Source organism: Sander vitreus, chromosome 22 (genome assembly GCF_031162955.1).
Source record: "Sander vitreus isolate 19-12246 chromosome 22, sanVit1, whole genome shotgun sequence".
Classification (NCBI taxonomy): Eukaryota; Metazoa; Chordata; class Actinopteri; order Perciformes; family Percidae; genus Sander; species Sander vitreus.
The window spans coordinates 21,638,359-21,653,723 of record NC_135876.1 but is presented as its reverse complement, the minus strand read 5'-3'; the positions used below and the strand labels follow the sequence as shown (position 1 = coordinate 21,653,723).

The 15,365-nt window shown below is 40.8% G+C and overlaps 1 protein-coding gene across 1 annotated transcript in view; it reads left to right on the top strand.

The window, feature by feature from the left end:
• The window catches only part of LOC144537044 (cadherin-18), a 72,905-nt gene extending 57,761 nt beyond the window's left edge, over positions 1-15,144 (top strand). Inside the window, exons 10-11 of the mRNA XM_078280459.1 lie at positions 7,262-7,513; positions 14,639-15,144. Of these exons, the coding sequence (XP_078136585.1) occupies positions 7,262-7,513; positions 14,639-15,144 (758 nt within the window). The remainder of the gene's footprint in view (positions 1-7,261; positions 7,514-14,638) is intronic.
• Positions 15,145-15,365: the final 221 nt, after the last annotated feature.

Here is a 15,365-nt window from a genome sequence, read left to right as displayed (position 1 = left end):
GCACTTCCAAAGCCCCAACCTCCCTCTTAACGTTAAGGCGCTCCACCCTGAGTTCATGCTGCTTCAGTATCTCCAGTCACCCGGAGCCTGCATTTGTACTAGCACTCAAAAGAGGTGTTGGAGTCATAAAGCGTTCTACTGCCACAGAGTATTAGAAGTTATTTGCTGTGTTCACAATATCTGGGTGAGAGAGAGGGGTGCAGTGCTCCATACTGTTGACTCCTGTGTCTGATAATTAAAGTAAGCTCTTCACACTAGAAACATTTTCCTTTCATCGCTGTTGTAGCAGTCCAACAGTTGGTAGCTGCTCTGTGCCAGCGCCTAATACCTCCCTCTGTTGTTGTGCAACTGACGAAAATCCCTCTCACACGACTAACTCTCTCATGACCTCCTTTCCTCCTCACTTACAGATTGCTCACAATGGATCCTCGTGAAACTTGGATTTTTTGAGTTTTTGCAGAAGGCACTCTGATATGTTTTATGACTACTTTACTAGTTTAAAGGCATGATATCTGCAATTGATTCCTCAGTTATTTCAGGTAATTTAACAGTCATGACTTAAAAAAAATAAATAAAAAAATGAATGAAAGCATTATGGCTTTTAATAAAGCTTTTTTTCTGTCCTTGCAATCAGATTTGTTAAAAGCTATTATCTTGTTACAATTTGGTGCTTTTGCTACCGAGACCTGTAACGGCTCCAGCTCAGTTTAACAAAGTCAGATCAGCAAAGCAGTTGAGGTTCAATTTCTTGTTTTAGATGTATGCTGATGTGTGATGCAGCTGAAGTGCTGGATGTGCTACCTTAAATGCAGGTCAAACTCCTACAGCGTATTAGGCACCATTAAAGCTGAGCAACAAGGTGGATGCTTCTGCTCATCTGTTCCTGGAAAGCACTTTGTGACAAACCGGTTCTGTTAAAAGCCCTTTAAATACATTAAACTTGACTATGGCTACTTTGCGAGGACTGAAAATTGAATGCCTTTTTGATCTCGTTATCTGTCACATTGTGATGACATTTGCTTCTAAAAAGGAAATTAAATGCGGGCTATGATCTCTAAATAACCCACATACTTAAATAGATCAATTGATTTCTGAAGGCATCTTCTTCCAGTGTGCATTCAGAAGACCTTATAATATTACAGTTAATGGGCTGTGTTGAAAGACGCGATGTTAAGCCATTGATATGTGGGACGTTTAATTAGCTTCTATGTCATTCACACTTCACTTGCAGTGGGTGTTATACTGTACTTCTAGATTCTCATTATCTGCTGAAACAGCATGATTTGTGCAAAGAGGGCTTTGATAAGCTTTACTATTATTCAAGCAGTTCAGTTCAAGATATTTCCCTAATTACTCTGTGTTTATGATTTAGGTAAAGGGAATAAAATTTGTTTTTATTATTATTAATCAATGTGTGTGGAGTTAGGCCTATTTGTTCCTGTGGAACAGAGGAACATATGAATAGTACTCTGCAGTCCCCTTTGAATGTTACTGCAGAAACGTACAATCCAACCCCTAATTAAGTCAAATACACAAATCACAACCTTATGGAACGGACATGCCATACTGTGACAGTGTGAATCCAATGCATTGGATAAACATAATCATCTTTTATTTAAAAGCAGCCCGATCACGAACTGCTATCTCTCATCACTGCCGGCCATGTTTTGTTAAGCTAAGCCTTACTCAGTCAGACTAATCCTTATTGAATGCAGGGGCTTCTTTTAAAGGAGATTGGTATGTTTGTCTCTTGATCTGCTGTTAGTTATTCTGCATGACAGGCCTATTATTTCTACACTAAATGTTATTATTGTTTGAACAAGATTGAGCCATTGATCAATATTCAAAGCCATCCTATAATTATACCAGATGTGTATTGGCATTTGCCCAGGCCCCCAGGAAGTGCGCTGGGCTGTGAAGCAAATTGATCATAGAGGCCCAACAATGAAATTGCAACTCCTGGCCTATCACATGATGCCCTCTGTTCCGAAAATACTTTTTCCCAATAGACTTACATGGAGAAAGAGATGTCTGTAAATCACTTTATTAGGGATTAGTTAGCGGAGGACTAGTCTCGCATTGCCAAACCTTCCTCCACATCGCTGCGGAGGAGGGTCTGGCTATTCCACACAGCATTCCGGGATGGGAGAAAAACGTGCTCTGAGTTATTGGCATTTCTTTAAACCAATCACAATCTTCATGGGTGGCGCTAAGCGCCGGAAAAAAGCCTCGGGAAGGAACTTGTTTTGGTGTAACGTGTACATTCAAAGGTTGTTTTAATCGTGCAACAAAAAACAGTTAACCATAGTCCTCATAAATCGACCAGAGTTTAAAATGCCAACACAAAGAAAGCGGAAGGTGACGGACATCCCGCCAAAATGAGGGACATCTGGCGGAATTTCCGGCAGCACCTGAACATTCCCGGAAATTGAACGTTGTCGATATAGACTAGCGGAGGGCTAAACCTGAAGTAGCCGGTGGAGGTCTCTAGTGCGCTTGCTCAATGAGGAAACAGTGCTGGTCATCCAGGTAATTTCTGGCTCCTGATATGACATTATATATGATATTATAATAAACCTTGATATTAGGACCGATGATAATAGTGGGTTCACTGATGCAGCCCAGTCAGTTCAGCGCCTTGTAGTTAAAAAGATAATCCCAAATGATTGTACCATTTGCAACAAATGCAAATTCCTTATGCTTATGAAAAAACCTTAGAAGATTCTAACAAAAATATGTTGCTATTTCTGTAAGCAGAAAGAACAGTTGTGTTGAGTTAAATAGCTACACCTACACCTACACATTTGACATTTGCAGCCTTTATAAACTTGAGCCAACCCCAACATTATACCCACCGTTGAATTGACCGAATATATAGTCTACCGCAAAATAGTGTCACCACAATGCATATTGTGCTCCAAGTGGCAACTTTTTGAGCTGAATCCCATAAGCGGCACCTACACACACCCACTAGGGTTCACAAGGAATTGGGCTAAGAGCATGTGTAGGCAAGTGTGAAGTCTGTATAGATGTGGTTGCGTCACATGTCTAATATTGGTATATATTTGGTATATCTTTTTTTCAATCTTTCAACTTCATCTGTTTTATAGTGAGTCAGCTCTGTGACAAAGCTATTTGCCATCACTTTACATATCTTAAATCTAAATGCAATTGGGCATTTTTTATTGTATCAATAATGTAAATCATGGATATTATGGTTTTACATGCACTTTCCACATGGCAAAGTTCAAATAGCTTCGTTGTCTTTTCATGAACATCATAAAATGTTTTCAATCCAGAAAACAAAGCCTCAGAAAGATTAGAAAGTGACCACAGGGATACAACAGTTTTTTCTGCTGCTGTGAAATTTTGAGATGGAGAGACAGGGATGTGTATGTGATACAAAAAAGAAAACGACAAATTGTATGCTAGTGATGTGCAAAATAACACAGATCAAAAATGTTTAGGATCAGTTTAAACAAAGTGTGAAATGCTATTAAAAGGATATTTCCCTTCATTTCCTGGGTGGTCATGTGCCTCGCATTGCAGGTAACGTTGCTTAGCGAGAGATGACACAACATGGTTAACCTGTGGCTGTGCTTACTCCTGCAGTCTCTCCTCTTACAGTATGTGGCTGCCGCTTGGATGGAGACGGCCCATCTTGCTGCAGCGTTAATCAACAAACGCACAGCTCTTCTGCAGTCACCTGCGACAACAGGCGGTTTTAACGTGAAATTAGCATGACATAATTGACGTGCACTCCCTCGTTGTGGTCTGTACAATGACGTGGGTCTGTGCTTCAAAGTGTAAAGGCTGTGACAGCGGACACCGCGTACACACAGCTTGTTTGTCTCCCTCTATCTCAGCCTCAGTCTTCTTCCTCTTTGCTCTCTTTGGCTCACACACAACCTCCTCTATTCACACCCCTTGCCTCCCCCCCTTCTCCGCTCATCCTCCAACTCCCCATCTCTCTTCCTTGTTATTTGCATCTCTCACATTGCACTCTCTCAAACCCCCCCACCCATCTGCTTGCTGATACAGTGATACTGCGAGTCTAACTTAATAAAGCTTGAAGTACGTGTTGTCATTCCAACTGTCGATCATTGTAATTATTCATAGATGGAGCAGAGATTGGAGTGGGAGGCGAGGTCTCAGAGCAGCAGCACGATAGTACAGCGCGGCGGAGGTGTTTTCGCTGGGAGGAAAGGAAAAGGTTGCCCTGTGCACGATTCAGCATTTTCGCAACTCAGAAAAATATATCAGCGTGTCGTTGTCGTGCAAGGTTCTAGTTAGTAAGTCATGTGAGGCACAAGTTAGTCATCCAGGTACCTGATTCACACAGCAATACACTTTGAATGAACAGGGATGGATGAGAAAGTACTGTAGCTGTTAGTTTTCAAACATTATTTGATGCCTTTTCGCAGAATACAAATACTTAAAAGGAACAGTTTGCCTTAAATTATACATATGTCAGTCTGTGCTGTGTTAGTGCTCTATTAAGTCCATAAAACTAAAGCTATTTGCACGCCCTTCATATTACAGACTGGTGATCTCCGGCTGAGGTAATCTCGCTCAAAGAGCCATTAAGCATTGCATGTTAGATTCTTAATGGTAAACCCTCAGACAAGCCCAGCATGTGAAGTGGTCGTGTAATGGCCTACGTCTTTGTGTGAGCTTATTAGCATGCATGCCATTTGAAAAGAAGTGTGTCTTAACATTCCTTACAAATGGGAAATCATTTTAGTCAGTATTTGTGTGCAGATTGAAAGGTGCAGGTGAAATTAGAAACAACGTTGTTTGAGTGTAGGGCGCACTATAGCGGCACTATAGAGCCACTTACGACCTATACATAGTTTAGTTGTGACATCACAACCGTACAGAAATCCTGACGGCTCGTTGAAAAGGTACAGTTTTTGAATACGGGCTGTGTGCATTTCAGAAATCTGAATCATTAATATGAAATATACAGCCAATAAATACAGAAACAAATATGTGCATATAACTTTTACATTAAGAAAAAAGAGGCTGCATGGATCAGTGCAGGATGTGCAAACATGTTGTGGGATATATCATTTGTACAATATAATAGTACATTTTTATAATAGAAAAAGACATGGACATCTCACTTTTTACAATTTCAGTTATTAAGTTATTCAAAATATAGAATCACCATATTTGACTTAGTAATGTCAGTAAAGTAAATATCTTCTGACATTCTCCTCAACTGAAATGTCATTTCAAGCTCTGAAAAATAAATCTCATCTTACGATATACTTTATATCTGTATACATTTAAGTTACAGATGCAGTGAATCAGTAGTCAGCCAATCCTGTTGGCATTGGTAGGCATTGGTAGGATTTGGTGAGCAACCGGACCATAAATGCCAACAGATGCCTAATCTTGTCTGTTGCCTGTTGCTGACCATGCATGAGCTTTATGTACTTCTCACTGCTGGATTGTTTTTGTAGCATATACACACATTAATATATGTTTATTTATGTGCATACATAATAACAGAGCTCTTTATTCATACAATCTCCATGTAGTTCCACAATGCACTGATTTTGAAATAAATTAAAGCTGCAAGCAGCGATGAACAGGCCCTCGCACTCCACGCACGTCGGGGGTGCCAGCGGCTCCCAGTCGACACGGCCGTGTATTTCCATGAGCATCGGACACTGCACGCAAGAGTTAGACTTAATTTCCTCCATGGAGTGCGTAGTGTTGGAAATATGTAGGAGGAGTTAAAGTACAACCCCTGAAAATGGTAAAAATCGTCCAAAAAATGAATTTTCAGTTCAGATTGGCTGGTGTTCTGTTGGGCTTAGGGAATGGCTCCGAAAGGCTTTTTTCGATATTATGTCTGGATATGATATACCTGCCTACCAAATGGCATGCGTCTACATGAAAGTTAAAGGAGGGGGCAATAACTTTGAAAACTGATAGGGGGCGCTATCAAGCCAATTTGCCACGCATCAGCCCGAGCCCCATATCAGGCCGCAATTTTCACCAAGTCTAAAATGCGTACCAATTTCAGTGTGTTTTTGAGTAGCCCAAGCACCTCAGTTCTACGCTCAAACACAGACGAATAATAATAATAAGAAAAAACATTTCAATAGGGTCTTCGCCCCCGACGATGTCGGTGCTCTAATTACCCCTAATTAGCTACATATTGGCTACAGCAATATATAGGACATTGGCAAGTAGCCTGCTCTGCATGTTATACAACGTAAAACACATGGGAATAAGACTGCCGGTGGTGGCTGGTATACACTCATTTTGAAGAATTCAGAACATCTTTCGTCGAGAATATTGCTGTGGAGTGGTTGTTCACAGCCCATCTGCTACAGGTGTGAGTTCCAATTAAGAGTAGTTTTATTGCAACACATCATTGTTTGTTTGCCGTCACCTTTTTTAAACGTAGTGTTGCATCTGTGTGTTTATTTGCTTCCTCCTCTTTGCTGAATGTTTTTCAGAAAACCTTCCTCTCGAGTTCTCCTGTTTGCTTTTTCTTCTCTACAAATTTAGCCTTGTCTAAAGCAAAAATAAATGTATGTATGTATCTACTAGATTTGACCCCCAAAACAGCCATGTGCTTTAAGGAAAAGCCACAAAAAAAAAAAAGTTGTTTTTAGACAGTATTTAAAAATGTTAAATTTATGATAAGGAATCTTTTTACAGTGGTTCTTGGTATGGCAAACCCTGACCTACTTGTTGGTTTGCTGTCACCTTTTTTTTACGTTTAAGTGTTGCATCTGTGTGTTTAGTTGCTTCCTTCTCTTCGCTGAATCGTTTCAGAAAACTATCCTCTCTAGTTCTCTCGTTTTCTTTTTCTTCTCTACAAATTTAGCCTTTTTATTACCGTTTATCTGCATGACATGTTCCATTAACATAAGTGTTTTCTGCAGAGGCCAAGGTGCACTGCTCTTTTGCAGCACATTTAATAGTAATAGTAAACACCTTTGTAATAATTTAGCCTTGGCACACAGGGAAGCCGCTATATGACAGTGAGAGATCTACTTCAAAAGCAAAAGGTCCAATTCACAATGGGAAATGTTGTGGATTGGATTTTTTTTTTCCTTCTCTTTAGCTGACAAGTTTTACCCCTAACCTAAATGGCTCTGTATAAATAAGCAATTGCAGGCTTCGCTGAAAGAGTGACGCAATTGAGAAGAAAGAGGAAACCATCAATAAGTCTTCTTAGCCAATGGGTCTTATTTTCCTAAACATGTTTTTTTTTGTTTTTTTTGTCATTCTATAGACAGCACAGCCAGCATCATTGGCAGGCGGCGGCGTTTCAACCACCTGACCCAGGAGCTGTATGAGCTGCCCATTGTGGTGTGGGACGGTGGGGAGCCGTCGCTGAGCGGCACCAGCACCTTGACCCTCCGGGTGTGCCCGTGCCAGCGCCACGGCAGGATCCGGATGTGCCAAGGCGAGGCGTTCCTCTCCTCGGCGGGTCTCAGCACGGGGGCTCTGATTGCCATCCTGCTGTGCATCGTCATCCTGCTGGGTAAGTTGGGACAGCTGCTGTGGGGACTGCAGCACGGGGGGAAGCTGTCCGGGGGGGGAATATCCTGAGGGCGTGGAAGGAGGAGATGAACCATAGAGGAGCAAGGAAGGGTGGAAGGGTTTGACAAGGGCAGAGGGATGAAAAGACATATGAGGACACAGGTAGAATTAAGAATGAGGGTAGAAAGAGTCGGAAAGGGCAGAGGTGGATGAAAAAGAAAAGGGTGTGAAGGACAGAAGAGAAGGAGGACACAGAGAGAGGAGGCTGGAGGGGGGGTGACTAGAAAGGAGATGGCGGGGACAAAGACAGCAAAGAAGTGTGGAATGGAGATTGCAGGGTCAGTGTGATGCAGAGAGGAGGTGCAACTGATAGAAATACTGAGAATAAACGTACAGTGGTTAGAGAGTGGAGACTGGAATTGCTAGAGAAGGGAGGGTTCATATTCAGACAGGCAACTCAAATCAGAAAATTAAGATCTGACCTAAATCAATCAATTTGTTGACAATGTTGAATTCAATTCTCCTACTATGCTACTGAATTTTCTTCCCCATCAGTCCATGCCCGGCACATGTTTGACATGACATGTTGTGGCTAGAAGAGCAGAGGACAAGCATGGAGGAAGGTGGTGACAGCCAACACAGAAACCACTCTTTTCTGAGATCATGTGTGACGGACGTGTTCTGCGCCATGAATATAAAACATCAGAAATACAGTGAAATTAAACAGTGCCACATCCATGTTACCAGCTCCTCGCAGCACCCAGAGAACATGTCCCCAGTCAATGAGTGTGTGTGCCTTGTTACTAAGGCAACCAGTCAGTTGCAGCGACAGCATATGATTATTTATAAACATGCGAATATGATCGTGGCACTTTGAATTTGAATTGTGGACAGTCAGCTTTACAGGTGGAAAATGTCTGAAAGATGGCACACCATCTAAGATTAAATATATCAAAGTCAACAATCTTCTGTCAGCTAAAGTTAGGAATGTCACAGTCCGATTCCTTCCTCGGAAAATCAAACTGCAGTTGGAAATGATTAGACAAAACTGTCTAATAACACGGCCTCACCACTGCGGCTCTCCCCTCCTCTCTTCAGTGATTGTCTGTGGACATTAGTGCATGAAGGTTATGCATATTCATACTGGCTGTCTTCCTCCTCTAATGCCCAAGCCTCTGGCTGAGGCGAACAAAAGGCCATCACCATTGTTCGGAAGCAAACGCTTGAGTGAGAGACACACGCTGAATCCCTAATCATCAACACAAGGCAGATACTAGTTAGGACAGGGAGAGAGAAAGAGAAATGAGGAGAGACAGCAACTGATCACACCTTTTTTTTTTCATTCTCTGACCCGTGTTGCATTTTGGGTTCACACTTTCTAGTTACAAGTGAAGTGTTTCACACGTAGCTTAGCTACTGGACCAAGGTTTGGTAACCCCCCAAGACATTTTTGTTGTCCGAGGGTGGCGGTCAAAATAAATCAGATTCCACTCCGTTTAACAGGATTTTTCATAATTCACCATCTCTAGTGTTCAAAGCAGGTACATTAAGAAATAGCTGAATGTGGGTGTCCTGGTGGAATAGTGGTCTAAGTGCAATATCCCTTTTGTGTTTCTTTCTTAACTGTATATAGTTACCCCTTACCTTTTTTTTTTAATACATTTTCTATAGTTTTGGAGAGGTGAACATTGACACCACAAACTAAAAACTCTCTAGCTCCCATAAGGTTAGAGGTCTGGAATTTCATACAAAAGTGGTTGACAAGATGAAGGTGTGCAGTGATTTTTTTGTTTTATTTTTATTTCCTTTTCCTTTGAGGTTCTAACGGGTTGCTTGACCGTCTTTGATTTAATAAGTTTAAGTGTCCTGAACCTGACAGAGGTAGCTACATTCAACCGGTGTAATCGATAAAAACATAGGATAGGCATATATAAACTTTGCTTGAGCCTAATCCTTTCAATCACTATTTACTGTTGGAGTTTACACTGTGATATTTTTTATAATTATTGTTTTTAGGATGACTGAAAAAAAAACTACTACTATTTGCATAGTTCTGGCATAAAGCATGTGTATATATATATATATATATATATATATATATATATATATATATATATATATTTATTTTATTTTTTTATTTTTTATATTTTTTTGTTTTTTTTAGCCACATGCTATAAACAAGCACAGGAACTAGACAATGTTACCTTTCAAATTAAGCCTGATACATGTATTTTGGCCTGGGCATGTTATTGTGGGCTTGGGTAAGTAGCTTTATTGACCAAAATGAACTTGAAGAGCAAACTGCTAAAAGCTGAACAAAGAAAGTGAATGAGTGGTTGACAGACTGAGAAGAGGTCGAGCCAGCGCATCAATATCTATATCACCTACACAGACATGACTCATATTTTTAATTATTGCTTGTTTTTGCTTGTCAGTGTGATTGGTTTGTGTCTGATTGTTTTCTGTCTGTCTGATTAATGTCCATGTTTTATCTCCGTGCCCTCCAATAAGCCACCCTAATTAAGCCTGCAGCAAACCAGAAAAGGGATACAAACTATGTCTTAGCTGGCTCACTTGATACTGGCCTTTTACACATGACTTAAATAACATAAAATATTCATAAGTAGATCATTTTGGGGATTTTACTAATTAAGTTTCAAAGGAAACGGTACAGTATTACAGTACTAATTGGGTTAAAATAAGAATTGGATTAGAAATGCAAGCATTACTTGCTTAATGTAGAATTAACCCAAGTGACTATGTATCAACACAGAACAAAATACTAATGGCACTTTAAATACCATGTATTTGGTCAAATATCAAATGTATTGGAAATTTTTGGAACTTATTTAACACAATAATCCTTAGTACTTCCTTCTCATTCCAGTGCCACAGCAACAAGTTAAAGGGCTAGTACGCAAACTGCCAGCGTTAGTCTGATTGGTTTAAGATTACCTTTCAAGGGCTCTTATTTTTCAAATATATACTACATGTAAAGCTGTTTTAAAACCGATTGTTCACACTTGAAAATGTAGGTGATGAATGACACGGTTTAAGAATTGATCATAGTAAAGAAGTCATTTACTGTACTCGTATTTTGAGAACATGAGATTAAAAAAACAAGAGAAATGGACCAAAAATATTGCAAATGTGATTTTTTTTTGTGTGTTTTTACTTATGTTCTATACGTTTGCTGTATTTGAGCTGAGGTCTGTGCCTTGAGAAGTTACATGGAATGGGCTCTTATTTGGATTAAAAACATTAGTTTATGAAACAGTCCTCTAGTCTTCCAGTGTAATCTTCCATAACCAGGATAATTGCAGCATAAATTGCACTTCTGCAATGGCTACTGCTGCTGCAAATGTATATTTGTAGACTAGTGTAATGCTCCCTGGTGCCAAAAGTAGTGTACTGAGCAACAGTTAGACCTCAACTGGCCTTAAATGAAATGACCTGAATGGACCATTGAGGCAGCAGCAATGTAGAGAGTGTAATACAATAGGGTGTGTACAGTGGATAGAAATACATAAATAAAAGTATTATGAATTGTGAAAAGTGCATTTGGTGTACGAAATGCAAGGTAAATAATGAAGTTGCCTTAACTGAGTTTTATTATTATTATTATTATTATTATTATTATTATTATTATGTCTGTGTACCTCTAAACCATAGTGAAGTCTTAAACTGCAGATAGTGGCCAAAACAATTTAGCAGCTCGAAAATATGCATGTGGCAGTAAATGAAAAACCCAAATTCTTTATTTCCTAGTTCTGCTCACAGTGATTGACCCAGCTCACCCCGCCCACTCTCACATTCTTGCATTGTGTAATTGGTTGCTTTAAACAAGTCGAGCGATAAGCACTGTCCCACACAGATTGCGTTTTTTTTCCACCCTCTCTAATCCCACTCGGGCAGTGCTAGTGCACCAGGTGGAGTAAAGTGAATTTTTTTTTCTCCAGAGATTAATCACATGCCGGTTAAGGGACATTTCATCAAAAACACAGGCAAGGAACCGCACTGAACAATGAAATATATGTAGATAGATGAATCTTTGCATAATTACTTTAGTCATAGGGTGTTTTAGGATACAGTCAAACACATTTTATACCATAATGGAAAAGTTTACTTCGTTGCAATTTTTCAGGGCTTGAGGAAGATTCCTCATGGCCTCATAAGTAGTTCAGTTACTACCACAGTTAGAACGTGAAAAAGAAATAGCTGTAGGAGATTTCATTCAGACTGAATTAATTCATTTTATTATTTTAGGCTCCAACCATTACTGCTGGCTATTATATGCCAATTATCTGTCTGCTCATACCTGGGGCTGGATTATGAGCTGGGCAAATGCTAATGAACTTTTCTACTTGGTTTGAGGTAGTCTCGCATTGCCAGACCTATCTCCTCAGCTCTGTGTCAGGGATGGAGTATGGTCTGGCTACATCACTCATGTATTCTGATACAGATGTTCCAAACCAATCACAACCATGCTGGGCGGCGTTAAGCCCCGATAGGGGAGCTAGTGAGAGGGGAGGGAAATCCGGTGCGTCTCTCACTCGCCGGATGTAAGGCTTTGTACATCCATTAAGCCAGACTAGATTTGAGGTTACTTGATTAATTGTACATTTATTGGGGAGAACACGTAACAATAGTGTACAAAATCTGAAATATAAGTATGAAGGTATGTTATTACCTGTCCACCTGTCCTATACAAAAATCTTAAGGCCTTGCCTTTTCTTGTATTCAGGTCCAAAATGGTCCTGCTTTATGAAATGCAAGGGTCTGCGTTGGTGGGGTTGTTTCAATGCTGGCAAGATGATAAAGTACGATATTGGAAGTTTAAAGAGTAGCACCCCATGAAAATGGTGTCTTTGTTTACCTCCGGTAGTTTCACTTCTCACCTTTCTGCAGTGATGTACAGATGTACTCCAGGACACTGTGACGTCACTGCTGGTGGTTACAAGTGCAACAAAAACACTTTATTGAAAATTAAGTCTGTTTCACCTTTGAACACAACCAACATTACTGCTGAGTGAAAATCTTAACCAAAGAAGACTCTTTTTTTTCTTGCTCTTTAAGTAATGAGTTTTAGGCCAATCGGATGCCAAAACACTGCCCAGCAGTTTGTAACACTATCAGACAAAGTTTATCACGGTGGCAATAATGGAGGCAGGTATTTGGTTTTTTTTTCTTCTTTACAGCGATCCTGTGTTGGCACCACACTGTCAGTGCAGTGGTCTCTGTAGTAGGGGTAGTAATCTAACTTTTGTTCATAGGGGCTCCCTGACGAGTTCATCTGTATTGCCCCCATAAAAGGGGGATTTATTGCACTGTATTTGGTTCAGGTTCCTAGTTGTTTTTTCAGTGTGTTTTGGTCCACTTATTCAGTACTACTACAGTTTGAATGGAGTTATTCTTACCTGCCCACGTGAACTGAAGGAATAAAGGCTCCAGTGTTTGACTAAACAGCTGAAGCTTGGTGTCAACACACCTTTAGTCTTAGTCTACTCAGGGGGCTTAATTCTCCTCTTTGAAATTGCTTTATAGTCTGTCTACATAATTCCTTATTTACCACAATATGTATAGAAAATTGTATTGCTTGAGTAAATAAAGTAGATTAGCCAGATGCATCATTGCATCCTTGACATTATAAAAGCTGAAACCTCTACCTCCTGTTAATCCACCACCACCACCTCCCTGTCTCTCTGTCGAGCTCTCACCTTGAATGTCTCATCCCGAGAGGCTTATTTAACGCAGTAGTGTTGTTGGTTACATAAATATAGCATATATCAGTTAACGGATGTGGAACGCCAGGATGGTGAAAACATTTACATGCACCTTTTAAAAAAAAAAAAAAAGAAGGTTGTTCATCAGTTAAATTTCTTGTTTTGTTCCTTTGAACCTTTGAGATTCCTCCTGCTAATATTCAATGCAATTTGATTGTGAAGCAAAGATGCCTTTGCAATAACACTGATCTAGCTGGCTTGTCTTTTAATGCAGCATAATGAACTTCTTTTACATATTGCACTGCTGTACGAATGCACTTCCCTCGCTTATGACATTTTATTAAATGGATTAGTTAGTGTTAACATCGTGCAGTGGTATCATTAACCCAAAGAACTATAACTCTCATTAGTTGCAGTAGCATGTCATCAAATATTACTCGGCTTCATGACTTCATAACCCGTTGGAAAATATATTTCACACTGGAAGATTCTTATCTGCAGTGACATTTAGCAACATCATGCTATATTTTCTTTAATGTGGCACAACTGGCTCATTCTTTTCCCTCACTGGCTTCACCTAAAACTAAAAGATGATTACATGAGACATTCCTCCGTATGCTGACACGTTTGCTTTTTGCATGATTTACATTTTGGCTGGATGCGAGATCAAATGTGCTTCTGTAGATGATGGTAGTGTGTATATTGTCATCTCAACAGCTTGCATTCAAAATTACATCAATGCCAAGTTGAGGTGGTTCGGGCATCTGGTAAGGATGCCCCCTGGGCGCCTCCCTAGGGAGGTGTTCCAGGCACGTCCAGCTGGGAGGAGGCCTCGGGGGAGACCCAGGACTAGGTGGAGGGATTATATCTCTAACCTGGCCTGGGAACGTCTGGGGATCCCCCAGTCGGAGCTGGTTAATGTGGCCCGGGAAAGGGAAGTTTGGGGTCCCCTGCTGGAGCTGCTACCCCCGCGACCCGACCCCGGATAAGCGGATGAAGATGGATGGATGGATGGATGGATCAATGCCAATGACGGCTATTTCGAATTACTGATTTACAACTCTTTAACGCTTGGTTACATTTAGTGTCGGAAAATAGAATAAATATGCACATAAAGACGCTCGTCTTCATTTGGTCGGCCGTTTACGAAAACATGGCAGAGCATTGTAACCACATTCAGCTGTTCTGTGTTATGTGATGTGGTTCTGCTCTCAATTTAAGTGTTGACGAAAGCAATTTTCTTTTCTGTCTGACTTTTGTCTACAACTATTATGTCAGTTTGTTGTATAAAGATATTTCCGAGAGTTATAATTATTTATTGTAACATAAGAATTTGTTATCCTCAGAACTTCTTTTTTTTTTAACTGCAAGTACTGATACAGAAAAAATCTTCTCTTTTGCAGCAATCGTGGTTCTCTTCGTCACACTGAGACGGAGCAAGAAAGAGCCCCTTATTATCTCCGAAGAGGACATCCGAGAGAATGTGGTCACCTACGACGACGAGGGCGGAGGCGAGGAGGACACCGAGGCCTTCGACATGATCGCCCTGCGCAACCCAGCCGCTGCCGAAGAGCTCAAGTTCCGGCGGGACGTTCGCCCAGAGGCGAGAAAACACTGCGCCACGCCCCGCAGCCGCCGGACCAAGGCGGTGGAGCTGGACGAGGTGGATGTGCACGAGTTCATCAAGCAGAGACTGGTGGAGGCCGACGTGGACACCAGCGTGCCGCCCTATGACTCCCTCCAGACCTACGCTTATGAGGGCCAGGGCTCACCCACGGGATCCATCAGCCCTTTAGACACTCCCGGCACACAATCGGAGCAGGATTATAACTATCTGGACAACTGGGGGCCTGACTTCCAGAAACTGGCAGAACTCTACGGAGAGGCAGATTCAGATGTGTCGACCTAGTCTGCGATTTTGCTCCCGTGCAAACCAAATCCGTTTGAAATACCTTTTTTCAAAGTTTCAGTGGACACTATAAACAAACCGAGATGCTTTCACACTGTTCTGGTGGTTTACAACTTTTACTGTTCAAAAGACTGCTCTATTTTATTTATTTTTTTCATTTTGTCGCTTTGGATTATTGGTCGTTCATCTGGAAGTATTAAAACAGATTTTAAGATGGAAGA